Genomic DNA, 27,389 nt, shown 5'->3' with positions numbered 1-27,389 from the left:
CTCATTCTTCCTAGTGGAAGACTGTTCAAATTGTTGATTACTTTAACAGCTAGGAACCTTCTCAGTGTATTCATAGGCATTAAACACTCATTTGCTCTTGGGCCAGCACTATATTCTTTAGGTTAAATGTAGCTTTTTTTCCTTGATCTTCATCCTCCGATCCATGTACAGACACCAGTCCTAAGGAATCCGGTCTCATCTGTTTAAACATGATGCAGCCTAGAAGTATAAGAGCATCCTAAGTTCAAGCAGTCCCTGGGATTCATAACCCCCATAGCTGTCAAATAATGAACTCCTGAGCTTCATCTCTTATCAGCTACACGCTTCCAGTGTATGTGAGACCTGGGCATCCACACTGGCAGCTCCTAATTACTCAATACTCAACTGATAAAATCCAGACACTTGTCTCCTCATTCATTTTCCACTGATTATCCCTCTCTCTCTCTATTTACAGATTCGTTTTGTTATTAAGCTGAAGCCCATATGTCCCGTCCCAACAGATGGGGTGAGGGATGAGCTAACTTTGAATGCGACACGCGCCCTGACTCAACAGATGGGATCAGGTGTGAATTAACTCCAGGTAATTCTGTGCGGCAATGCGAAGTGAATGACAGACAATCACTCCAGGAGTCCAATTGTGAATTTACTAAAAGCACATGGTAGTATACAAATTACAGCAATCAGTGACTTGGCAAAAGTATGTTATAGTACCACAAAACTTATCAATACATTGACAGCAAAAACCCTTCTAAAAACGGTGGATTGGCAACAATTAGTAAACTGTAATGCAAAACTTTACAAGACTTTAGCAGCAGAACTGAAAATGATATTACTTTATATGTTTAAGAGAAAGGAAGAGAGAGAAGAGGAAAACTAAGATATCAGAAAGAGAAAGGCAGAGAGAGAGAGGCAGAGAGGGAGAGTAAGATATCACCACTCCACAGGTACATCTATCCCGCAACAACCTCCGGAGGGGGGGGACGCGCTGAAGATTTACACGCCGCCAACCTGTATCGTACGTGAGGTTGTTTTATAACCCAGTTCATTTACATGCGAGATAGGAGAAGGCGGTTCATCTCCTCCCTCTGCTCGCTCTTCATGCTAATTAGGAAGACTCTTCTAGAAATGGGTATGGGGTCTTCAAACTAGGGGAAAGTTCACAGTATTGACCAGAAGTGAGTTGTCTTGCCCGTCAGGGGTAGCTGTTGGTTCGTGGTTTCTTCTGGTAGTTGGTTGTCCGACAGATGGTTCATCTCTATCATCCCAATTAGGCCATGAGGCCTTTCATAGCAACACTGTTAATTGTCCTTATCTTCCAAGGTGTCTGCCTTCACGGCCATAAAACTTCAGGAAAGATAAGATGAAGTGCCATCTATCTCTTCCTCCCAAAGTAACAAAAACCAGACCTTTAAGGCATAACAAGGTCTTTGTTCTGCTAAGCATGGGGGAGTGCTTCAAGGTTGTCACACCATAGCATAAGTTTCCACAAACTGACATCAAGGTGACAGTTTCTGTATTGCATTGGCCCCCTTAAACTTTAGCTCTTGATCATAGGTAGGAGAATTTGCTTCATGGAATTAATACACATGGTATCAATCACTGGTGTAGTGCTCCATCTTCTTCATGACCAGAAATGCAGATGACTGGGGATGCTCTATGCTTGCAAAAATTTCAATTCAGAACAAAGATAATGTTTTGTAATACCAAACCAGAGAAAATTGTGACTGGGCCACCATGAGTCCAATCTTTGTGAAGTGCCATCAGAATAAACTGCATTTTTTTATATCTGACTCACGGGTTGAATCAGGAAAGCCTAATTTTAGGAAGACTAAACTTTGACAAATGTAACATTTTCTTACTTGAGGGTAAGCACAACGCAGGTGCGATCCACAGATAGCTCCTACAAAGTGCACAGCATGCTGCATGTTCAGCCAGCTGGTTCATCCTGCAGAACAGACCCTGTTCTGGCAAGAGTTCTCACCAAGCTGAGCTCAAATAGTACATTCTCACCTGCAGCACTGTGTGCAGTTCTGGGTGCCACAGTATAAAAAAGATATTAAACTACTAGAGAGTGTCCAGAAGAGGGCTACAAAGTTGGAGAAGGGTTTGGAGAGGAAGCCATATGAGGAGCAGCTAAAGTCACTTGGTTTGTTCAGCCTTCAGGAGATTAAGAGGAGACCTCATGGCGGCTACAGCTTCCTCACAAGGGGAGAAGGAGGGGCAGGTGCTGATCTCTTCTCTCTGGTGACCAATGACAGAACCCAAGGGGATGGCAGGAAGATGTGCCAGGGGAGGTTCAGGTTGAACATTAGGAAAAGGTTCTTTATCCAGAGGGTGCTGGAGCACTGGAACAGGCTCCCCAGGGAGGTGTCACGGCCCCAGGCCTGACAGTGTTCGAGAAGAGACTGGACAACACCCTCAGACACATGGTGTGAACTGTGGGGTTGTCATATGCAGGGGCAGGAGTTGTACTCAATGATCCTTGTGGGTCCCTTGCAACTCAGGTCATTCTATGATTCTATGATCTTGTCATGTCTAAGACCCACTGACAGTTCTCAGGTGATGCTGACATGTCTTCCCTTCTGCTGAAAAAAACTCAAGATCATACAGGACCGTCCTCGGATTGTTCCATTCTCCTGGATAGTGACAAGATGAATAACAAATGTTTAAGATATTAATTTTGTCTTTCAGTAATGTGAGGCACAGAGAGACAAATTTAGTGGTTGAGATGAAAGTCAGAATACATGGTTTGTAAGGACAATGAAAGAATCAAGTTCACATCTTTCGCTTGGAAAACATGTCTTTTTTCCCTATTCTCATTCTCAACAGAAATTGGATCTATCATTTTTATTCATATGTGAGGAAGAAAGGAAACCCAGAAAATTTTATCTAGAAAGGTGAACATTCCTTTTCTAATAATATTTCACACTGGAGAAGTATCTCCCCAATTTAGTGAATACCAATTATCTAATGCAAAAAAACTCAAAAGGCAACACACTGAAATGACATAAAATAAATATTAATCTGTGATTTCTTGCCTGAGATTGTTCTGTTACTTTCCCCAACCCAGCCCACATAAAATAGCAGCTATTTGATTTCTATGTTATATACTGGCTGTTGTTTGTCAGCAGGAAAGATTCAGAGTACTTAAAATGTTTATTGCTTTGGGAGCAATAATAAAATGTGTGCTTGTCCTCAGATTAGCTATCACTGTTTTTTCCTGCAGAGACTGAGAGAAATATGGAGAGGTGAAATTCCATGTTGCTATGTATAAAATAGTCTTTAAAGAAGGGCATGGGGAGTTAGCTGTATTCATGTTAATGGGTCTCATGTAGCTAAATCTCTACTCACTACTTATAAAACATAGAAGACATGAAATCTAGAATCTTGATCATAAAACACAAATTGTATCAACATAGTCTGCTTCAGAGAGTATGAATATATTTAATTTCATTAGAAAATAATGAGCTGCACTCACATTTGGACAGCAATGAAGCCTGCTTGCTAGAGCACACATCTTTTTCCCAGCAGAGTTTTATACCCTTATATCATTATCAGCATGACAAGGTCTCCCTTGTACACTGGTTCTCACATCAGCAGGTTACTCTTTATTTCCGTTGTGGATGGTGGGAAGCTTGCCATAATCCCAGCCATTGTGCATACAGTGGAGCTATGATAATGCATTAAAATAAAATAAATTCTATTCCGGAACATTTCTCAACATAAGGAGAGGAACAAGACCGAGGTCAGCAGGGTAAGTAAGGCAAGTGGAAGAGAAATCGTTGGCTCAAGGTTATGTAATATATCAGCTTAGAGCTGGTGAGAAACCCCACCTTTTCAAGCATGAATCAGGTGACTTGGCCGTTAGACCAGGAGGCAGCAGCTGACAGCACGCTGGCAGCGGGTGGCACATGGGATGAGCTTGAATGACACAGATGCAACAAAAACAACGATGGTGGCATCTTCAGATGCAGCTGAGAGCACAAGGGAAGCCAGCAGCCCTTGCCCACCAGGGGCACAACACTTGGCTGCTCAGCAGCAGTTTGAGGGGCAGATCTGGTATCTCAAAAATGTTGTCTATTAGCCTACTGAACATCTGATTTAGAAAAGAAAAATACAGCTCATCCAGCAACGCTTGAAAACCTTTCAACCTCTGCATTAGACTGTGCTGACTAGCTGTGGGGGACTATGGTGGGTCCTTGGATTCACTGATGAAGGGTATGGCAACAGAAATTAGCCTTGAAGATATTAAGGCCTAACCGTGAGAAAGATGGGAGTAAAGGAGTATCCGGAGATGTTAAGGATGTACCCGTGAGAGAGAAGGGAGTAAAAGAGTAACATTGATGATAGCAAAAATAGCCAATGAGATGTTACTGCTGTAACTTGTAACCAATAGTGAAGAGACACATGAATTGGTAAAACTGTATAAAAATGCACCTGTGGCAATAAATGGCATCTACTACTTTCATCCTGGAAGAACTTGGAATATGTCGTTTGTCCGTCTCATCCACAACAACTAGCTAATCTAATTGGAAGTTAACAAACACGAAGGTCTAGCATGGGGATCATGCAGCTGGGAGGAAATCTTTCAAGAGGACTGTGAGGCTGATGGAGCTTTCAGAAATCTTTTTAAGAAAGCCTGTGCTCCTTTCTAGTCTCCATCCCTCTCTCCTGCACTTCTCACAGATGCAGAGCTACAGATGTAGCTTCACAGAGTTACCATTATTTACTTTGCATCTGAAGTATCCCCTTTCAGGTATCTTTCATCCCAATAATATTTTACATTCACTTTGTTCCTTCTCTAAGGTCTTTACTAGCTGAAGCACAAGCTAGGTTCCAGTGTTGCATGTTATTCACTGTTCATTTTTATTTTTTATGTTTCCACTGATGCATTTTCACCAGATAAGTGCTTGTTATAGGCTAAATCATACCCCAGTGCTCTAAAGCCAAAGTGACAGCATTGGTCACAGTACACCTACAATGGATTAAGTCCACTGTAAAAAATTAATTGCTTTCCCTTTCCACCACTTTGACTGATCATTTGTAAAATGACTGTGAAATGCTGCCAAACAGCTTCATTTGATTTGCCTCTCATGCCCAGGTGAACACAGGCAGTGGCCAACTCTAAAAATAGGAAAACTAGGGATGTTGAAGCTCATTTCCAGGCTAAGACCACAGACGAAACTGAATCTGGTCCTGAATGCAGGTTGGCCTGTTTCCCCTGACACATTTTGCATGCTCTGTGGCACAGCAGTTGTCTTTCACTACATGCACAAAGAACGTACTGGTGTTATACATAAAACATCTTTTATGTGGCTATAAATAATGGAAAAATCTTAATCTGTAAAGAAAAGTCCTTTAAAACCCTCTACATAGCAAACTGGGTTTTTTTTTTTTTATTTTACTTTTTTGAAAGCTTGATACATTCTTATGTTTTCTCACTACATTTGAAGCAGGAATGCACAGCTGTAAAAGGCAGCTCTCCTCAACATCATGTTCTTTCTTCACCTTCTGCTTCGTAGCAGAAGTTTAGCTTTTGTTCAAAAGATATGTTGTTTTCCTTATATGTTCCTCATTCTCCCAGGTACAGAATCTACCACATATGCACCCTTTTCCCATCATTTCTTCCCCTCTTTCACAGTGAATCACAGTCTCAATGTACAGTGTGAAGCCTAGCTAACACTGTGGAAGAGCGAGCAATCTCTCTGCTGGATGCAAGGCCGGCAAGTGAGGGACTGGGCTACTCATTTGTTGCAAGTCAGAAGGTTAGCAGGAGTGGGGAAGCAACTTGGAAAATGATCCATGCTTCTATTTCCTAGCAATGCTTGACAAAAGCAAGAGAGGCAGGGGTGAAAATGAGACCTTGTGTAGAGTCAGTCACTTAATGAAGTGAGATGAATCTCCAATATCGCGGGGACAAGTCGTGCAGTGAGGCCGGTAACACAATGGTCCTCTGTGACCTTTCAGTGGATAAACTTACCCATGTATCTAACAATACTGCCATAATGTGGGATATATTGATGATCAATCAACGGCAGGCTCAGCTTTTTCTTTCATTTCAAAAGAAATTATTCCCTTGTTTTGTATCTACATGCAGGCATTGAAACAGGCTGCCCAGGGAAGTGGTTGAATCACCATCCCTGGAGGTGTTTAAAAGACATATAGATGAGGTTCTCAGGGCCATGGTTCAGTGCCAGTATTAGGTTAATGGTTGGACTCCATGATCTTGAGGGTCTCTCCCAACCCAAATGATTCTATGATTCTATTCCATGATTCTATGCACACACATGCACACATAGACACACATGTCTCGGCTGGGCTTGGTCCACTGCCTGGGAAACCCACCAGACAGTCAGTTCCAGGAGCCTTAGGTCAGAGATGGTGGCGATAGAATCACAGAATTGTTTAGGTTGGAATAAACACTAATGCCTCCCCAAACCATCACTAGCAAGCAGTCCTGATATCCCCATGGGAACGGGAGCACAGTCTTCAGCCGCACACCTCGACTTCACGTGTCCTTAGAAACAAACCAAATTGTATGAAGTTGCTTCATCAGAAGGGGAACCTGATTATTAAAAGCTTAGCAGGGTAAATGGCCTCAGAGGAACATCACCCAGCACCTACCTGAATGAAACAAAAGTAACAAATTCAGAGTGGAAGGGACATTTTAACTTGTTTGTTGATGACTGACAGGTGTGATCAGTACAGGATCACTATCTGTAGCGCAAATCCGACAGGTCAAAGGGGTTGCTAATGTTTTCCTCGGTGCTGTGATCAAATTCTGCCTGTCCTGCACTTCTGTAAAGCCGCAGCCTGACAGAAGGAGCATCAGCAGAGCAGCTTTTGTTTCAATGCCACTGGCTGGAAAGATTTGAGAGAAGCAGCCTTGGGGTTTGTAAAATACACACAGTAAGTCTTCAGATGGCAGGAAAAAGATGTGTGTTCACCATATTGTAACTTTGCTTGATAAATTCCTCAAGCTGTCCTTGGCTTATATGTCAACAAGATAAAGTAGGCTTTCCTCTCTTGAAACTTCATCTGCCTAGGAGCCCAATTTCCAGATCCCCTTGAGGAGGGTGAACCCTGGGGAGGGTGTGCAGAGTTACCTTTGTCCTGTTCATCAAGCTAGATAGGTTAAAGCACTCACCTGCCAAATGCAGGATGGATGTGAAACAGTAAGACCCATTCCCATGAATGGTTTTCTCTGTGGAAGTGTGAGGTCCAGGGCTCCCAGCTCCAAAAAAGACATTTCTCTGCTGCAGCAAGGCGAGTGCTTCTGGGAACATGTGGGAGACTGGATCCCAGCTGAAAGTAGCCCTTCAAAAATAGCAATTTTTAAACTGAAACATTTTTCAGATCACACTCTAAAATTAATTCCCTTCCTGGCAAGCTCCCTGTAGCTCGTTAGTACACAGGCAAGCATGGATTTGGAAGATGCAGGTTTCTCAAGTGCTGCACCAATCTCATTCTGCAGGTTCCTGCATCCATCCATTCATCCATGCACCCGTCCATCCATCCCTCCCCTCTGCAGCACTATGAAACTCAACCCCTTTTTGAATACCAGGACCACTTCTGTCACCTTAATAGACAGAATTACAAAGAGCTTTCTCTTCTCCAAATCATTGTCAAGAGATATGGCTGGCTACAGAACACTTTTTCTGACTAATTGGCCATTCAGTCCTTTCAAAAATTCAGCCGGCCACTTGAAGAGCTGAAGGATGCTGATCTCTTCTGGAAGGCCTGGCTCTGGTTGTGCTGACCAAAGTGAGATCCAAAAAAAAACAAGGAGACTTGTTTGGTGCCTAATAAGTCTACACGAACTCGACAGTGAGTTGTGTATTCAGAAATTATCCTTTGTATGGTCTCAGAAATATTACAGAGCTGCTTTTCTCCAAATTGTAGAATACTATCTTTCCATTATTAAAATGTATTAAAAAACCTTTGCATGCCAAGACACTGAGACTTCCCTGTGCAAAGCAAAAAGAGAAAACAAATTAGCAAGTCTATGCAGGAAGAACATAACCCACCAGAGTGGAAGGTTTGCCCGTAAAAGGTGCAGTTTCATACCACCAAAGACTGAGATGAAAATAAGTCATCTGAATACAAAACAAACTGCACAACATGCTGGATGCTTTCAGTTTCCATTGACATACTGGCAAGTAAGAACACATTAATGGGCTCAGGGAGCTCAGAGAACTATACAGGATCAGGCCTTTTGAAACTGGCTATTCATCACATTTAAATTGAATGTAATTGTCAGGGCTGAATAGCTAATTAGATGATTCTTTCTCAGTGAGAACAGTGAAAGTGAGTGCAGTTAGAGTATTACCATGCCTCAGGAATTTTTTTTTTTCTAAAAAGGCCATTGGATAACTATTTATAAATTTCCAGGACGAATGCATGAATCTCTTGATTTAAGCAACAATTGTTTTCTGTTTCTCTTAAAGCTGTGAAAATACTCTCCTAGTCAAACCACCTCTTTAGTTTACAGTACTCCTGTTTCAATACAGCTTAGCATCACCTGGCAGTCAGACCTGGCAAGTCGAAAGTTGCACATGGCTGACTCCTACCTCTCACCTTGACTTGGTTTTGAGTTTGGGAGTACAAAAAAGGGTTCCCAAAGGTCTCCCAAGTTTAACTCATCAGCTTCTTCAGCTCTGCTCTCATGAAAACCAGAGTGCTACTGACAGAGTAACCAGGGCTTACACAGCCCAGCTGCCTGACAACCATTTCAGCCCAAGACTCAAGACGGATGACCTGCTTGGTTTTCAACCCAGCTGGCTGCAGTAAGCTACTTGTAGCTTCAAGACCAGCTACAAGCCTTCCTGTTTTCTGTCTTGCCTCCACAAAAAGTTGCCCTGATACAGAAAGAGAGAGACAAGACAGAGAGAGTCAAGAGAGTATAAATGGCCATTTGGGTCACCAGGCTGGTCTTTTCCTTCAAAACCCACAAGAGGACTCTGAGAGGATGAGAAGACACTAGTAACATCTAAGGCTCCATGGAAACACATACTTTCCCCCTAATACTTTGTAGTTACTATAGTTTTCACTGTCTCAACCTGTCATCACACTAAGTCGGGTACTGAGAAGAATTTGCCTCCATCTCAAAGTATCCAGACTTCTAACTTCTATGCATTATGACTGAAGTCCTTGCTTACAATGCTACCGACACTCTGCATAGACTACAAACTACTTCACCTATATTTTATAATTGCAAAGTAATACCAAAGCCGAGATTGTCCCCTTAAATCCAGCAGGAGATGAGAGTGGAGAAGAGGACCATTGCATTGCCTGTGCAGTTTGTCAAGCAGCCAGACTAACCATAAGGCCACTCATTGAAAAGTAATTTCCTTGGCACACATTACAGATGAAAAACTAAACCATATTGGGCTGTGTAAAGAGCAGCACAAAACATCTGCAAGCTAATCCCAGCTGCAGTGGCATTTACAAATCTCTGGTTTGTCTTCGGTCACTGTCAAGGTAGAAAATATGTCCAGCTACGTCAATCCAGCTGTACAACTCAGGTCAGGGACTGTATGGCATGTTTACACTCAAATTGCATGAGACAAATTACCTGAGACATTTCCATGACAATATAGTGGTAAAAAGCTCCTAAATTACCTAGCTGACCTTTTTTGCTCAGCAGATACTAGCTGAAAAGTCAGTGGGGACATGTACAAGTGAAGCTTGTGATCAAACCAAGCATCCAGCCGTGGATGTTCTGGTATCCTCAAAGTCAAGAGAAGTGGTCTTGCTCACTTGTAAGTCATGCGATCAAACCATGGTTGAGAAATTAAAGATTTTACACACAAATGAAAAAAAGAACTGTTCCTTTGAAAGGATTAACAGTAACAGGGCTGTTTAAGTTTTAAAATACCATATTAAACTTTATCTTTTAATAATGAGATGTGATGTTCAGTGTTATGATCTATTTTCAGACAATGGTTTAATTATACATTTAATGAATGCATCTCATTTCTTTGCATGAGCTTCACTCTAAACAACCAAGCTAATAATGTAAACATCACTGTTTGATTATTAAAATAATTGCTTTCACGAACACCAGCCTTCTGGCAAACAAAATGGCTGGCACCGTGCATATGAACGGAGGGGCTGGGCCCCAACATGCCCACAGCAGAGGAGTCCAATTTTAGCATAAAACCTGATTTACAGTTTACCATAAGCTTTTTTAAAAAAAAAAAAAAAATCCTAGGCAAACGGTTTTAAAGATATTGATATTTTGGTCAAATGCATGGAGATTTGATTCAACGAATCAAACAAATTGATAAACACATTATTCATTTAACCAAAAGACTGCCTTTAGGAGTTTTCCCCAAGCAGCAGCTTCAGTACATTTCCTCAAACAAACTCTGGTGTTGTCCTGGTTTTGTTAAAAACAAGACCAGTTTCTCGTTTAGTGAATTTTCTGTTCGGCTAAGTTCTTCTAAGTAACTACACTTTTCTGAATTTGGCTGCATGTTTTGGCCCACAAGAGCTGATAAATGGAAGCAATGGTATGCAAGGTCGCTGACAAAAACGCACATCCCATAGGTGAGAGGGACGTATTTGAAAGGAGGAGTGAACAGAACAGGTGACTAAAATTGACCAACTAAGTATTCCATCCCATATACATCATAAACCCTAGAAAAGTAGGAGATCACGAAGGTCTCACTCTTTTCGACTATGGCCGACATCTGAAGAGGATCCTGCCTGTCGTCCCTGCTATCCAAGGCCTGGTTCTAGACCCTGCATCCCTGAATCCAGTTCCAGTTTGCTGCAGAGTCCAGCCCAGGACTCCTGGGTGCCTGCCCTGCAGCTGCTGGAGCAGCCAGCTTCATCAAGCAATGCCAAGCCGCCCCAGGAAATTCAAGATTGGTTTTGTATATTTTGTATCATTTTCTCTATTTTATTAGTACCATTAGTAAAGCATTTTTAACTTTTTTCAACTTGTAAGTCTCTCTCTCTTTTTTTCCCATTGCCTTTTCCTTGGTAGGGAGGGCTGGGGGTGGTAGGGGTTTAAGAGAGAACATCTGCCATGGTTTATCATCACGCTGCTGTAAACAGTGACAGGTATCTAGGTCAGATTAACCAAAATGGTGACCTTCCTTTAAGCCTGTAACTGTGGAGGATTTGTGTCCAGCTCATGGAGTTTTTTCAGGAGTTAGGTACTTTGGAGAGGGCCATACATTTTCAGCAAGACTTTAATGAAAAAAATAGACAGACTTCTTTTTTTTTTTTTTCCCCTAGCTTTAAAACAACAACAACAAAAAAGTATTTTTGCAAAATTGTGACAAATTTTCAAGACTCTAAGTAAAAAACTCTTAGTGAAATGAGTTGTCAAAACATTTTGAAAATCTGTCAACAGCTCTAATTCTTAGAAGCCATGATTTGGTGAAGCTTGAAATATTGTCTTGTCCTTACTGAAGCAGCTACACCATGTTCATCGCTCCTTAAGCTTAATTTTTTTTCTTCATGGAAAGTTACCAGTATGTTTTCATATCTCTTATATGACTCTTCAAGCTAATCAGCTTCCTAGCAGCATCATCTTTTCATGGGCAGGTCATCTCCAGAAAGGTCACCATAGACTCCAGAGTCACTGAGCTTCTATTGCTTGGAGAAGGTTCAGTCCTGTCACGGAAGGAAATAGCCAATTTTTCAGTCTCCATCTATGCCCCAACCACCACCCAAGAGGGGACAACGGTGAGAATATGAGTTACACAAACTTTTCTTGCCTCCTTCCCACTAAAAACATCATCGGCCTTTCACAGTAGCTGAAATTGCTGAGCACTCTGGAGAACTTGACACTCATTTTTAACATTTTCAACAGAAAAAAAATCAGAATTATTTCCTCCACAAACACAAGAATAACAGGAATCCAAACCCCAATATCCAACTGCAGCAGCATAATTCCCATGTATTCAGGTAAATTAGCTTAGATTTACAGCATCTGAAACAGTGAACTACACATAATTGCTCCTGGATTACTGGAGTGGAAATTATTTCTAACTATAGCCACTGGCACTAAATGGTCCATATCTGACCTATTACATTAAGCCCTTGACTATCCATGGGAGTGGATGGGCTTTTGATTAGGTCTGATGTACTTTCCTGGGATTTTTCCATTTCTGTTGTCGCTGAGGTCTGCTATTACTTCCCACAGCTATTGAGTTTGTGTTGTATTGGTTTAATTATTTTATTTTTATTTCAGTCTAGTATTTATAATAGGACACAGCTACTAACACTTTGACACAGAAGTCACTTTTTCTCTTAAGGGTTGCATGTGACATCGGTCACCTTGAGCAGAACAGGAGAATGGAAATCTGTGATACTTCTGGACACTTTCATTCCACTTCCACTGAATGAAATGCTTTAGCACAAAGGCAATAATAGCAAAAAGCAAAGTTTAGATGTCTTAGTAATATCAAAACATGATATTAAATTATTTTGTAAACTAAGTTGTTGCATTTTTTCTGTGGTCTTTTCCTGCGAAAGCCCTCTTACTTGGTAGCATGGGTGCAAACCCAAGCCAGTTTCTTCACCTGGTGAGTACAAACGGTCAGTTAGGAAGGGAGGAAATCCTCCCGTTATGAATGTGGCCAGAAGAGAACTGCCAGCAACATGAAAATTCAGTGCAGGGCAAAATCTCCCAGATCCAAAATAAGAAACAGATGTGTGAGGAAGAGCTATGGAGCAGTCCTAAGTACAGTAAATATCCATTTGCTAGAAGACATCAAGTAGCTATCTAGAGGCAGCAAGGATTTTCCTGTATTAAATAAATAAATAAATAAATAAATAAATAAATATCCTAGGTTAAAAAGCTCCCATAAAGCGGGGAACAAAACCCCATCCAGATGAGACTGACATTGGCAATTGCAAATTATGGGGGGCATTTGCTCTTTGAAGTCCAGATCTTTCCTCCATGTGTTATTGCCTCCTGCCCATGATTGCAGGACTGGTATCCCTACCATCCTCTTTGCAATATTTTATCAGTGTGAATTAACTGAAAAAGAAAAAAAAATCACACACAAAACCACAAAAAAAAAAAAAATGTTACTATTTACTACAACTGTCTCAGGAAAGGACTGCAGTTATCACTGCAGCCTAACAGATAAGAAAGGATATAGTGTTTGTTCCAAGCCCAACTGCAGAGAAAGAATCCACTAGCTTTGGGAGGAAAAAAAAAAAAAACACCTTTCAGTCTCTAGCTAAGATTGAATGGGCATTTGGCACCGAAAACAAAATTTATAATTTTCTTGAGTCTAACTTTGTGCAGCCCAGAAACTGGAGTCAGATCAGAAACAACAATCTGTGCACCGAGAAATGGCTGAAATTAACAAATTAGCGCCCTACCGAAAACCACTAGCTCCCTCCAAAGCACCTCTCTCGGCAGCGGGCATTGATAAAAGGTTTTAAAGCTAAAAAATCTTCGCACCGACCAGGCGCACTGCACCCATGACGAGAGGGCAGCCGGGCTTGCCTTGTCCCCCCTCCCCGGGCGTGCCCGGGGGGCGCCAGCCGTCCGGTGCCGCGGTGGGGAGCGGAGTCCCAGGGCCCGGCGGTCAGAGCAGGGCAGGGCAGGGCCGCCCCGCCCCGTCCCTCCCCCGGGTTGGGCGCGGCGGCACCCCGGGGGCGCGACAGCGGCGCCCCGGCCCGGGTGGCGGCAGCGGGACCGGGGGAGCCTTCTCGCCGGGCATGCGGCTCCCCGGGGGCCGCGCCGCACGCTCCCGCCCTCCGCCCACCGGGCGCCGCGCGGAGCCTCCGCCTCCGCCTCCCCGCGGCGGTCTCCCCCGCGGCGGGGCCGCCGCCGCCGCCCCGCATGGCCAGAGCGAACCGGCCGGGGCGCGCCGGCGTGGCCGCTCCGCAGCAGCCCACGGCGCCGGGGGCGCGGGGCGTCGGGCTGAGGGCGGGCGGGCGAGGCCGGCGGCCCCGGGGCGCCGCCGCCAGCCGGGCGGACAGCTCCGCCGGGGGATGACTCAGAGCCGCGGCCCCTGCAGCGAAGCCGCCGCCGCACCGTGCTCCGCGCCGCGCCGCCCCATGCCCGCGTCCCCCGCCGGGGGCCGCGCTCCACCCGCCGCGCCCGCCGCGCCGCGCACCGGATGATGCCCCCGCGGGGAGCGGCGGGCTCCTGCCGCCGGCGGCGCCTGGCGCCCCTCAACGAGGACAACGGGCGGTTCCTGCTGCTGGCCGCTCTCATCGCGGCGTACCTGAGTGCCGGCGCCACCGTCTTCTCGGCCCTCGAGAGCCCGTCGGAGGCGGCGGCGCAGCTCCGCTGGAACCGGACTCTCCACAACTTCAGCCGCATCTTCAACATCAGTCTGCCGGAGCTGCGCGCCTTCCTGCGGAGCTACGAGGCGGCCATGGCCGCGGGTATCCGCGTCGACGCCCTGCGGCCCCGCTGGGACTTCCCCGGCGCCTTCTACTTCGTGGGCACCGTCGTCTCCACCATAGGTGAGCGCCGCCCCGACGGCCCCGCGGCGGAGGCACCCGCCCGGGGTTGCTGCGGCCGCGGCCCCGGGGAGGTCGTTATAGCGACCAAAGTTTGGGAAGAGGCGCCGCCGCGTTCCTATGGCAACCGGGGCCTTGTAGCCGGGGGAGGGGGTCCCGGGTCCCTGTCCCTTCTTTACTCTCCACCCGGGGGGGTGGCGATCACAGCGCTCGCCCTCCCATCCCGCTCTCCTCGGTGCCCGGAGCTGGATCGCGGCGCTGCGCTCCGGCTCCCACTGGGGCCGCGGGATCTCTGACCCTCGCGGTGCCCCGGGCCGGCTGCGGCGGGACTCCCGTCAAACCCCAGCAAACTTTGGCTGCCGGCTGTGCAGTTGCTTGGTTGGGCTTCAACCGGCCCGCAGGAGCGAGTGGGGCTGATCGCCCCCGAGCAGCTCTGTCCGCTCCCCTGCCTGCGGCGGGACGCGCCTGATGGTCGGATCGCTCGTCACCGGGACAGGCGGCGCGGGGGGTGACAGGCAACGGGCGACCGGAGGTGCTGGGCGCTGGACAGGCTTCTGCAGTGCCTGACCGCTGGACTGGTTGCTGGTTTAAACTGCTGGCAAAGTTAAGATGCAGATGGGATTGAAGATATAAACTACACGAAGCTGTATGTCTTCTCGCTGTACCATAATGTACATTTTCAGTACATTGCTGGCTACGGCTGACTGCAGTTTTTTGGTATCTGATCAGTGCTGAGGAAGAACAGCACTTTATTGAGCAAGTGGTGAGGTGGGGGGATAAATATATATTTTCTTTTACTCTAAAATTACTATTTATTTTTTTTACCTCTAAATCTTTTACTCTAAAAGTACCATTAAGAACTGTTGTGTGGGAGATTTACTTGAAGTAAAACTGTGGCTATCTGTGGCTCTCGGGAGTATCGCTTGAGAAATCCTCTCCCTGCAGACACAAGGTCTTACCGATTTTCTCTACTGGTTTTTAAATTTTGTAACAAGCCAGTTGTCTCGGGTCTTCTGAGCTTAAATGTCATGCTTTCCCTTTATTAGAGAGGAAGAAATGCACAGCTTGTTATTGCACTTACATTCATTAGGTTCGGAAAATGTTTTATCAATAGTGACTAATCTCTATAATAGAGTCGTGATGGTGACTACAGCAATGTTGTCAAGTATTGTTACATTTTGCATTGAATAATTCAGTTAACTTTTCCTTTTTGAGTACATTGAACAGTTCAGTCATTAAAACACAATTTTAATTAAACGTTAGGCCTTCTTCATCACAAGAACATGTATTTTTAAGAGATCATTAGGACTGACCTGAGTGGATGGAGAAAAAAGTCAATACATTAACAAACCCACTCTTTCCTTACACCTGCTGTAGCAAACGGAAATCTTCAGGAGATGTGTAAACACAGATCCATTCACTTCTCCTCCAACCCTGGTTTATCCACTCTGTGATTATCGAAATGTAAAATCTTTCCTCTTCATTTGCAAGCATTTGTTTGCATCTCCACTTCATCGCCTTGTCTGCGGTCATTTGTGCCTGGGCAGAGGGAATGAGAAGCTCAGCAGCATTTTTTTTTTGGCAGTCTTGACAGGTGTAAACGACTGAACCAAGAATTGTGTTTCTCATATTCCTGTAGCACAACCCAGGGCACCACTTTCTCTTTGTGACAAATAATGTCTACATCGCGAGATGGAAGCTGAAGGTACAACAGAGGCCAGATTCTGCCAAGCGTTCTCCTGACTAGTACCTCTGCTTGGCTTACTACCTGCTAGTACTTCTGGATTACTTACAGCACTTAGTGTGAGTTGAGCACTGCTGCTGTAGAGCAAGGTTTTGCTCTGGGTGAGATGCAGTAGGAGGACGCTCAAGGAGAAGCTGAGGTTGCGCCTTTGGGCACAGCGAAGGCCATGTCAGAGCTGCTGTGCTGAGGATGCCAAGCTGCACAGCCCTGCACAGGCAGGAGCAGTGTCTCCTGGTGTACAGGCATGCCAAAGTTGTTGCACCCCACCCCAGCAGAGCTTTTACCAGCTATGTGTGTAGCTCCTGCTGCCCCACCTCATCCCTTCTCATTCGCCTCTTCAAGCTCCTGCAGCTTGTAGAGAGAAAAAGCCCTTGCGGAGCTCAGCAGCTTGTCCATGGGCAAGGTTTCTCCTACTGCACAGTTACATTCACTTATTACTGGCAGCTGTTTTTGCCCAGCATAAGCAAAAGAAAAAAACCCCACAACCCTGCAAGTTAACTAGCTATCCAGCTAAAACCCGAAAGCTGTACTCATAATGAAACGCACACAAGGCTTTCTTGCTCACAGTTGCACCATGGGAGAAACCAAGTGGTAGACATCAAATGTTACCTGAGGGAGCAGTTCCTGAACTGTTCTTTCTTGGTCCCTTTGTTCCCTCCCAGTCAGCTCATTTCTGTACCTACCTACCTTGATACCTTTGATTCCACCATCAGCTCAAATACCATATTGTCCTGGTTCCGTGCAATTTCACTTGCCTTTGTGTCACAGTTCATTGACAAGGAGAGTGCTGTTGTTACTCAGCCTCGCCAAGAGCTACCAGACACACAGAGTCAAAACAGCTTGCCTTCCTTCAACAACTTCATCAATTACGTGTGTCAAAACAACTTTATCACTGCTGCTAAACACACTCCTATCCTAGCGATGCATGGGAAAACTTTCTTGCTCACTGCTTAACAAACAGCGAGTAGATTTCGTGTCTGTTAAATCACCCAAAAATTACTCAGCCTCTAATCGGTAGAAGATACCAAGTTACAGAAAACTCTCTGGGTCTCTTGGAGTCCTCAGTGCTATCACTGGTTTTAATAAAACTATAAAATCCTTCATCTGTACTCATTGAAATACAGTCACCCAGAGACAGGGCTGCAAGTTCTTTCAGGGTTTGTGTAACCTGAACAGCAGGAAGGAAACTCCAGTTCTTCATCCTTCTGTGACCACAAGGGTTAAGCACAGTCAGGCTTGGAGAAACCTGCTCCATCACCTCCTTGAGCAGGGCCTTCAAAGAGCCAAGCAGGTCCCCTTCATTAGGTGCTTTGTCTTCCCTGGCTGCAGTTCTGTGTCTTCCCTAATTACACAGGGATGTGATCAAACTCTCTGGGTGGGAAACATGTTAGTGTGGTCTTTAAGAAATGGGAGAGAGTGTTAAAATGAAATGTTGAGTCTAATCTGAAAGCATTTTCCTGAATAGCCCACAGTAGGAAGTGGCTTACTGTCCATAAAACACACTGTGGATAGCACTCTAGGCATTCATTTTTTTATTATTGCATTGTTTGTGGTTGAATAATGAAATGATAAGTCTATTTTTCATTAGACACTTTGCGATTTTCAAAGCTGTACAAGAAAATTCTTCAGTCTAATTTCTGATTGCTTCCTGTCATTCTACACCATTTATTCAGTCATTATTTTGCACTCCAAGAGGTATTTTATTATAGGCATTTATTATTAATCTTATATAGATTTCTTTAGAAGCAGCTACGTGAAATTTCTTCTTGATTCATTGGTCTAACTGGCAGAAGACTTTTTTTTCAGTTGAGTTTTTTTCCTTCCTTCCTTCCCCAAATACAAATCACAAATAGTTCCCAGCACTTTGTTAAAGACTGAAAGCAAAGCATAACTCAGACTAGTTTTCTTCCTGGTGAATGCCGCAGAGTACAGCATCATCAATCATAGCTTTCCCCGTATTCTAGTAGCACAAAATTATTCTGCCTGGCGCATAAGACAACTCTGGGATGCCTGAAGCTCTGGATTTCTGACTCAGTCCATGAGTCTAGACTCTGTGTCCAGATTTTTTTCCTCTCTTAATTGTTAGAATAAACATTATGTACCTACATATTAAAACATACTGAGACATTGACTTATTACTAAATTTGGATTTTAAGTTTCCTATGTGTAAGTACACATTGCAAAATCTGTCAGAAAATCAAATGATACAATCCATACTAGGCACTTAAAATTGAGGTCAAAAGAAGTAGTTCAGTGCATAAAAGTGATCTTTCAACATAGGATTTTTAAAAGGCGCCCTTACTGTGGATGGACTGTTTTGGGAGGGGCATGTGTGGGTTACAGGTGCTTTGAGAAGGGAAGAAGTTGTGCAAAGATGTTCCCTCTGTACAGCTGTGCAAGGGTTACAGGTTGTTAGGGCATGGTGTATAGGTGTGAGCAGGACTGTACATCCTTTCCTTATCCCTGAGGTACCCATTAAATGACTTGGTATTAGTGTGTACTGACAGCTCTACCCAAAGGGATGGGGCATGCTCTTCTCTGCTGTTATTTCAAAGAGGTAAGGCACAGCGCTGCAGTGAGGTGGGCTTTGAACCCATATGAAGGGAGGCCACATGATGAGAGATGTAATGCTTGGTATTTTCTACCAGATAACTAGCTCCTGCCAGCTGTGGTCTCCTTGTGTAGAATGTCGGCTGGGTTCGACCCCCTTCTCTCCGGTCCTCTGTAGAGACATTGGAACAGGCTGCCCAGGGAAGTGGTGGAGTCACCATCCCTGGAGTTGTTTAAAAGGCATTTAGATGAGGTTCTTAGGGACATGGTTTAGTGCTAGAGTTAGGTTAGGTTATGGTTGGACTTGATGATCCTTGATGAGGGTCTCTTCCAGCTGAAATGATTCTATGATTCTATGACCCAGCATACTGAGCACATCATTTCTGCTTGTGCTCCACAACTTAGGCACCATAACCACTCACTTCTAACATCTCCTCTGGCTCTGTGTTGTAGTCTTTTGAGAAAATCTGGAGGTACAGATGTGCTGAAGGTGATAATTCAATGGAAGTGATGTGCAGTTAGACAGCTCAGCAAGCTCATGGTCAGCTGTTGGGCTGCACTGCTAGGAGCCAGGGAGCAAGCCTGCCCTAGAGCAGGCACTTCACATTGCAATTTAGCAAGAAAGTCCACCGAGTTGGTCTGAAGGCTTTAATGCAAAAATATATTTGCCCTGTCTTCTTCAATGGTGTGTTTCAGGATATGAATTTGAGCTGCAGCTGGGGAAGGTTCTGGCTCTCTGCTCTACATGAATGCAATTTCACTGTCTCTACGGCCGGTGCAAATCAAAAGGCGACAGTCAAATGAGAGTGTGCACCTGATCAGCATCAGTGTTATGTCTTCTCTGGGCTCTGCAATTCTCTGAGGCTTGTAGAGGCAGCTTTTGCAGAGGGTTCAAATTAGGGGGCAGTTGCCTCCAGAGCTGACCTTCTTGAAGTAAAACAACAACAACAACAATAAAAAAACAATAAAAAACTGAACGAGAAAGCAGTTGGGAGAGCAGGCAGTATTATTAAGCTGCAGTGTCAGGTTATTTGTCTTTGCCAGCCTGTATGCGGTCTGCAGCCAGCACGAGCATGTTCCAGCTTGGTCTGCTGCGGCCAGATCTGACTCCTTTGGTGCGCGGGGTTTTGATCAATGTGCCAGTTGATACCTGAAAGTTGTTTTCTCACCCTGGCAGTCTTCATAACGGAGAGCAAGAGTCTCGAAGGTCAGCAAGTCAATCAATGGTCAGAATATTTCCGTGAAGTGATCCTACAGCGATTTCTGCAGATGAAGACCCAGCACCATGGCAGTGTTTTCTACTTGCTGTAGCTTCATTGGAGTATTAACTTCTTTGGGTACCACTGGTGGGAATTTCCTCAGTATGTGGGCATAGGTTGGGCGCTCCGAGCAGGAAAGTATTCTAAATCCCAGTTTGTCTTCTTGTAGTTGAGAGCAACAACAGGAAGCTTTACTTGGAATACCTCCATGTAATTATGTGGGTGACTTGAGGTGTCCCCGCTGAAGGATTGTGATGAAACAACTTTGATCCTAAATTTGTTGGGTTTGTTTTTCTAGCTGGCGGGAGGGGGAACTCTGGTACTTTACATAAAATCCTGAAAACATTGTTTTAATCAGTCTCAGTACTGCTTAGGGTTTACCTGCCCCTGTAGGGTTATGGCAGAACCAGAGAGCAAAGCTTTTACTGTCATTTGATCACCTAAACTGAGTGATTTCTTCAGAGCATATAAGCTCAGATTACTTAACCTAACAGTTCCAGGAGTTTCTTAAATATTAAATGCTATCTCTGGAACCTTATGTTTATGGAACCTTGTGTTTCAAAACACATCAGTACAGTGGAGATGTGTTTGTTGTTTTGCATCTAGAGACGTTAAGCCAAGGGATGACCAAGGTGCACTTATTTTCACTGTGGGTCTGGACTTCAGGGTGCTCAGGTGGAGCACTGAAACCTGGTGTCTCTGAACTGAATGTCGAGCACCACAGCACCTCAGAACAATCACCCAAAAAAACAAAGCCTGTTTATAACGTCAGGGAATAAAGAATTTGCCTAACATCACATGAGATATGATCCCGCATCTCAGAAATTGGGTGAAGTTTTATATTGACTTACTGTGTGCTGGTTCAGGTTTGAAACAAAGACAAACTGGAATTTATGATCAAGGATTCTCCATTTTTGCAGCTTTCAGGGTCCCTCTAGCTCGGATAAATGAAGGAGCAATGTCTACTTAGTGGGTACGTATTTCCCACTTAGCACAACATTCAGTTTGATCTTCAGTGCTATTTCTGCTGGGCAGCAAATACCTGTATTTCAGTGCTCTATGTATTTAGAAGAGCCTGGCAGTGTGATTGCAAATCAAATGGTGTTGGGCCAAAATACCACTTGGCCAGCTCTCCATCCGCAGAGGTGGCCTCTGCCATTCCCCTTTGCTCTCCTCCCAATTAGCTTGCCCTCCTCTACAGGTGATTTGTTTGCTTGATTAAACATTGAATATTTGTTTCACATCATTGTAGTCTTTCAGGCTAGTAACTACCAGAGAAGTCAAAAGTAAATCTTTACAGTTTGTTTCTGCTTCTCATCACACCTGTCCCTCTTCTCTAGTGTTAATTCTGTTATTGACCTTCATTTCTTTTTTTAGTCTTAAATCTTTCTCCCTTCTCTGATTGTCTTCAGTTTGACACAGATCATATACACTTCATAGTTTTTTCTCACTTTTGCAGATGGGTCATCTTTGCAAGAACACTTTCTTGCTTGTCTGCAAACTTTAGTTGCTTTTCATCATGGAGAGAAGAGGAAAACAATTATAGGATAGATTTGTTGGCCTTCATGTAACAGTGTCCGCTCCTGGTGTTGTGCTGGAAAATACGATGTAATTTCTTTATATTAATGAATACAGTATTGCTTTATCTTTGCAGCTGTTGAAGTCAATGAGAATTGTACTTTTTGCTGCTGTAGCATCAGGCTTAGAGCAAGAGAAAACAAAAATGGAACATTTAATCTGCAATTTTTAATACGAAGACAGCCTGTTATTATTGGAAATATAGCCTGTACTCATCATCCATATGAGGCTTGCTTACCTTTAACGAAAGAGACAGTCTGCATAGTGTGTCAGCACCAAATGCATATCTGAGTGAATTTTGGGAGAAGGTAGGTGAGGACAAAGATTAGGGTTCATGCTGGTAAACATTTGAAACATGAAAGATGAAAGTCCTCCTGAGCGCAGTAAATTTTAGAAGTGATAATAAAACATTTGGTGAATAGAAACACTTAAATTACGAACAGAATTATAACCAAAGGGGCAATTGCACAGAAATCCAGACAAATCACATATGTTTAATTTTGTATTTCCTCAATAGACTGCTTCTGCTGAAGTCAACAGTAGACCAGTCTACAGAGCTTTAGGATATCCCACCTTACTCATTGTATTAGCACGCTAGGTTTATAAAAGAACTGTGGGTGTGATGTTGCCAGCACGTACTGGTGCAGGACGTGACTGTAAGTGACATATCCCTGAGCTCAGTGGCTCTGTTCGTGGCAGTGGGCAGCAAACCTGGCTATAGACAGCAGCAGGTTTCAATACAATCTTAAACCAACAGAAGCAGAATGAAAATTAAATCTAATTGCATGAGATGAAGCAAAGCATTAGCAGCCTTTTCAGGTAATTAAAGCTTTGGAGTGCAATAAGATAAGCAACTGAACGGTTTGATGTTAAGATGTAGGTGAGGCACCACTATTGCTTGTGTTTAAAAATCCACAGTAAGTTCTCCTTAGTAATTAATAAAAAAAGTGATAGTACCTTGATAACAAATATAACCCCACAGTGATTACTCAATGAACTTAAAACTTAGAAATTATGTGCCAAATATTCACATTTGTTCTCAAGCCTTAGGCAGGCAAATTTAATCAAGGCAGCAACAACAATTGGGAGAAATTTGCCTGCGTGAGAACTGGATGAGAAACTAATTCAGTAAATTACAATTAAAAGAAAACTGGATAGAATCCTTGTAGTTATTCATTATTGAATATTCTGTCATCTCTTCACTCAGGCCGAATATTGTGCAAGCAATATATTTATTTAATGAGCATAAATAAAAAATATAGTGACACTCATGCTCAATGTGTATGGAGTTGAGCCTACTTTAAGCCTCTGATAATGGAAATTACTGCGGTGCAAATATCACAGTATCACAGAATGGTTTGGGTTGGAAGGGACCTCTGGAGGTCATCCAGTCCAACCCACATGCTACAGCAGTTTCAACTAGAGTATGGTGATTTTCACGGCGAGTTGGGGAAAGACTTGTGTGATAAAATGGTTTGTCTGTTTACAAAAACTGCTGCTGGAGCTGTGAGGACCAAAAAAGACTCAGATTAAATTGGAAGCTCAAAATTATCTTGATAAAGTGGCAAAGTTGTTCAGTACCATTACATTTAAAAGTAGTCAAGGGTAATGCATACTAAGGAAGAAAAAATTAAATGCAGAAATAGAAAATGAGAAATAACTGGTGATTCAGCAGTCCTGTCACCCTGTATTTCTCTTACAGTTACTTAAAATCAGGTCTGTGTGCCTTTATGAATGAATTAGAAGAGCTGCCTGAGCTAAAACATACTTAAGAATTTGCTTCTTTTCTTTCTGCTGGGACTTTTTGAAATAAGGGACTTAGGAAGCTTATTTAAACCATTAAAAAGTTGAGGTAGATTGGTGAGGTTTCTTTCATTAGATCCTAACTATAGGAGTTTGAAAAGAAATTCAGGAAAAAAGTGGCCAAACAGCATAAAAGATTCTGCCCAGTATGTTTGCGTTCTTTTTGTCCTACAGATCGGTCTTTATAGACTGACTCTTTGTAAAGCAGGAGAGCTGAGAGACCTACCAAGAAATAAATGTTCTCTGAGTACCTGCACAAACACCAATGGCAGAAAATAATGCTGCAAGTCTGTTGTTTTATCCAGTCAAAAGATAAGCTGATAACCGTTTGACAGCCTTTCCCATCCATAAGGGTTAGAAAAGCCAGGAGCGACACCTAGTTTTAGGAGACTTCTCCTGTGGGGAAATATGACACACATCCAGGATCACTTGTGAAATTCAGATAATGCTATTTCTTAGCCTGAAAGGAGAAGTATTGTGAGCTGTACTGGCACTGGGGTGGCAGTACACATGCAAGTACTCTTTCAAAGCCCATAATGTCTTAAGAATATAACAAAATTTAGATGCATTTTTCTTGTCACAGCTCAGAAAACAATCTTGCACAACCCTGGGTCCACTCAGGCATCTGAAATGCAACTGCAAGTTTCAATAAACAGCAAAAGCAGGTGTGAATGCTAATGTTTGAAATACTCCATTTAAAACAACAGGGCATAAGCTTTTTCCTGTTAGGGTGTTGCTTAGATACACAATTATCCACACAAGAAATATTCTCAAAACCACAGGAGGAAAATAAGAGTAGAAGCAGCTTTAAAGGATAAAAAAAAAAGATTGCAAGAGAAATCAAGTTTTGCAACAATATTCACCTGGAATCATGTCATCAGCTACATGAGGACTGTAGGAAGGTCAGAGGAGGTGACAGTGTGTGTCTTCAGATATTGGACACATCTCAAGAGAGAAAAGGACGTGGCTGCTCCTGGGGTCTGTGAACTACGCCTTCATGTGTGTCTCTGGTTACTGAGATGGACTTTATGCATTTCTTGGTTGTCATACTTTTGTTTTCTGCAGATTTTTTAAAATAGTTACTCTAAATTCAGGCATGTTTCTTCTGTCTGACAGCGTCTCAGAAACCTCAGTGCTTTAGCCGAGGTTCGGCAGTGCAGGGAGCCAAGGCAGATGCTTCTGCACACACCTTGGTTTGATACGGCCCCGATGGTCATTAAGGCAGGATTTTAAAGACCATTAGCCTCTAGTGCAAGGAAGTGGTTTTCCACAGTAATATAACTTAAATAACTGAGGAGTTTGTGGGCTATATTTTTCCATTATTAACACCACCACCAATTCAGACATGATTATAACGAAGTGGCTTTCACCCAGCTGTTGTAATAGAATAGGGAAAGAAAACAAACCAGAAATAGGACTCCCTGATCATCGGGTGTGGAGACAGCCATGAGAAGCAGCTCTGGACCAGCTTAGGTCAATTCACAAGGAGTCAGGCTGCAACCAAAAGAAAGAACATCCCAATTTCATCCTTTTTTTCTGGCAGTTTTCCTTTGCAAGATGGTTTAGCGCTAATTTGGCCAAGATTAACTTGTATTCTTTCAATTTTAACAAGCTATCAGAGCACTCCAGCCGTCCCAAGGGGCAGAATTACTGACAAAACAATGGGGGTTTAGTATCTTGCTTGAGATTTGCCCAAGAAAGGTAACATAAAATGAATAAAATAGTTTCAGTCTTAAATTTTATGACTGTAAAACAGAGTCTGGACCCAAGAGTTTAGCAGAAAAGAAGATTATATTATTTATAAGAGCAAGAAAACCTGAAGCACTGCAAGTTTTATTTGTGAACGATATGTTGATGGCGAAGTTAAGGAAGGCTGTCACACCATAGGGCACCTCCATCCCTTTACAGCTGAAAGTCAGCAAGAATAATGCCAGCTTGTAGGTCCCAGCTTTCTTTTCCTGTGTGCGGTTTGAATTCATACTCCTCTGATTTTCATATTCCTCTGAACTTCATTCTCCGTCATCTCCTTTAGGAGAGGGCCCCTGTCCATCATTAGAAGGATTTCCAGCCTCAGGCCCATGACTCTGCCCATGTGTTCCCTCTTTAGGGGCCTGCTTAGCGAGACCTGGGGCCAGAGCTGCTGGTTAGCTGGTGATGCTGGTGGCTTGGCACAGATCAGTCCCCGTTTGCTTGTACAAGGGGCATAGAGGAGCAGCCAGTCCCGGCCAGGGAACTGTAAAACTGATTTAGAGACACTTCTGCTTCTTCCTTGCCTTGGTTCTGTGCCAGAGCAGCTTGGCCAGACCAGGTGATCAGCCTCCTTCTGTATTTATTGGGCTACGTGTTTACAGTAATGTCATTTAGTAGTGAGCAAGGGTGGGGGTTTTTTGGTTAGTCTTTGGCATGTACTTTCTTCTCATACTGTACACAAAAAGGGCAACATGCGGTACAACTCCAAAAAAAAAGCTTGCCTGCTTCTGGTAAATGAATAGAGCAAGAGTACTGCTGCCGCTGCTGAAATTGAAGCTCCAGTGTTTCTCATTTTAAGGGTCATTTATCACTCAAATTTACAAGTTAGACCACTTGAGCTGATAAATGTCCCTGCTGAGCACTCACTAGAAACTGAAGATCTTTCTTGGAAAGCTCGACTGGAAGGTGTCAGCATAGAAAAACACACTTGGGAAACTGGCTCTGAGGAGAAGGTAAACGGATGCAAGCAGACAGGGTTTTTTATTCCTTTTGTCTCCTGAGGAATCTTAGTAGGGAGTACCTCTAATACCTTAGACTCCTGTCAAGCTGGTAACACTTGAAGTTTCTTTGAAGAAACCTCACCCTTTACTCTTCTCAGGTCTGGCATATGCTTCACCCTAAATACGTTACTCCAGCTCTGTCACACATGACACCTTCTCCATAGGACACGGGGTCCCCTCCTCACCTGCCTGCTGACGTGGCTGCACATGGCAGCACCTCCATGTGCAAGTACCCTGCATCTGGGGCCAGGCTTCATATTCCCATCTTCAGGGGATTTCACAAGACAGAGGTTTCCTTGCAGTTTCTTAGCCTCTGACCATCTCATCTGTACCCTTCTTGGCAGAGGAGATCCTTTGCCACCTTCTCCACTCCAAAATTTTCTCTCCAGAGTACCCGAGTACTCTCTTCAACCCCAGGATCACAGCCACCAGCACCTCTGGTTACCTCCATGACCTTCTCCATCGCACAGCATCCTGCTGCTCTCTGGGGATGCCCATGGGAGTGCAAACCCCTTGCTCATGAGCAGAAATCAAGGTTGCCAGAGGAGCTGGAAGGTCCCAGCATCACTGCCCGGATGGAGCTGCCCTGCTGCCTCCCAGCCCTGTCTCTCATCCTCACCCCAGTCACTGTTTCACATTATTTTAGGCTCATCTTTGTCATGACCCTCTACTGAAAAATATTGGTACCGCTCAGTCTCTTTATATGCCCTCCACATGCACCTCGTAACTAACAACTATATATTAGCTTTACCTTTTAGTTATTTATTGTCATTGTTGCCAACTTAATCACATTTTTGTCAAGGAATCATAGATTATCTTAGGCTGACTATTCTATCAACTGTTTTTAAAAAGAATGTACTTTAAAGAAGAATGAAAATGTGGCCATGACCTTTTAGGCTGTGGTGTAAATCACAGCCAACAGAGAAATGCTGAGGGTGATTGATTCTGCTGTTCACTGATGTTAAGCGTAGCAGTGTTTTGGATAACTGATAACCTGATCACAGTTGTGTGTAAACACAATAAAATTGCTACTCTAGAAAGCCTTTAATAATTGCCTGCAGCTCCTTGAAACTCATTAATGTTCAATTAATCATCTCTTGGCTCCGTTCTGCCAGTATGGCTCCTTTCAAGTAGCAGTTGTCTCAAACACCTGGCTAATGTTTCACCAGTGGAGATGTAAGAATGAGCAACAGCAGTGACTGCATGGTTTTTAACTACATTTATTAAGTTTATCATGGTGCTCTTTGAGGTCTCAGAGCA

At 43.8% G+C, this 27,389-nt stretch overlaps 1 protein-coding gene and 1 long non-coding RNA gene across 3 annotated transcripts in view; one reads left to right on the top strand and one right to left on the bottom strand.

Annotated features, from left to right (window-relative positions):
• Positions 1–622: 622 nt before the first annotated feature.
• LOC135579151 (uncharacterized) lies at positions 623–14,410 on the bottom strand. Its single transcript, XR_010471666.1, has 3 exons — positions 14,205–14,410; positions 7,148–7,317; positions 623–2,636 (listed from the first exon to the last, which is right to left on the bottom strand). It is a non-coding gene; the product is annotated as an uncharacterized LOC135579151 (long non-coding RNA).
• The window catches only part of KCNK12 (potassium two pore domain channel subfamily K member 12), a 29,398-nt gene continuing 15,923 nt past the window's right edge, over positions 13,915–27,389 (top strand). Inside the window, exon 1 of one of the 2 annotated variants that reach the window (XM_065058743.1) lies at positions 13,915–14,448. In XM_065058743.1, the coding sequence (XP_064914815.1) occupies positions 14,097–14,448 (352 nt within the window). In that variant the 5' untranslated portion in view covers positions 13,915–14,096. The remainder of the gene's footprint in view (positions 14,449–27,389) is intronic. The other variant, XM_065058744.1, reaches the window with a different exon arrangement.

Source organism: Columba livia, chromosome 3 (genome assembly GCF_036013475.1).
Source record: "Columba livia isolate bColLiv1 breed racing homer chromosome 3, bColLiv1.pat.W.v2, whole genome shotgun sequence".
Taxonomy (NCBI): Eukaryota; Metazoa; Chordata; class Aves; order Columbiformes; family Columbidae; genus Columba; species Columba livia.
Note: the sequence above shows the minus strand (reverse complement) of the source record. Positions and strands in the feature narration are given on the sequence as shown.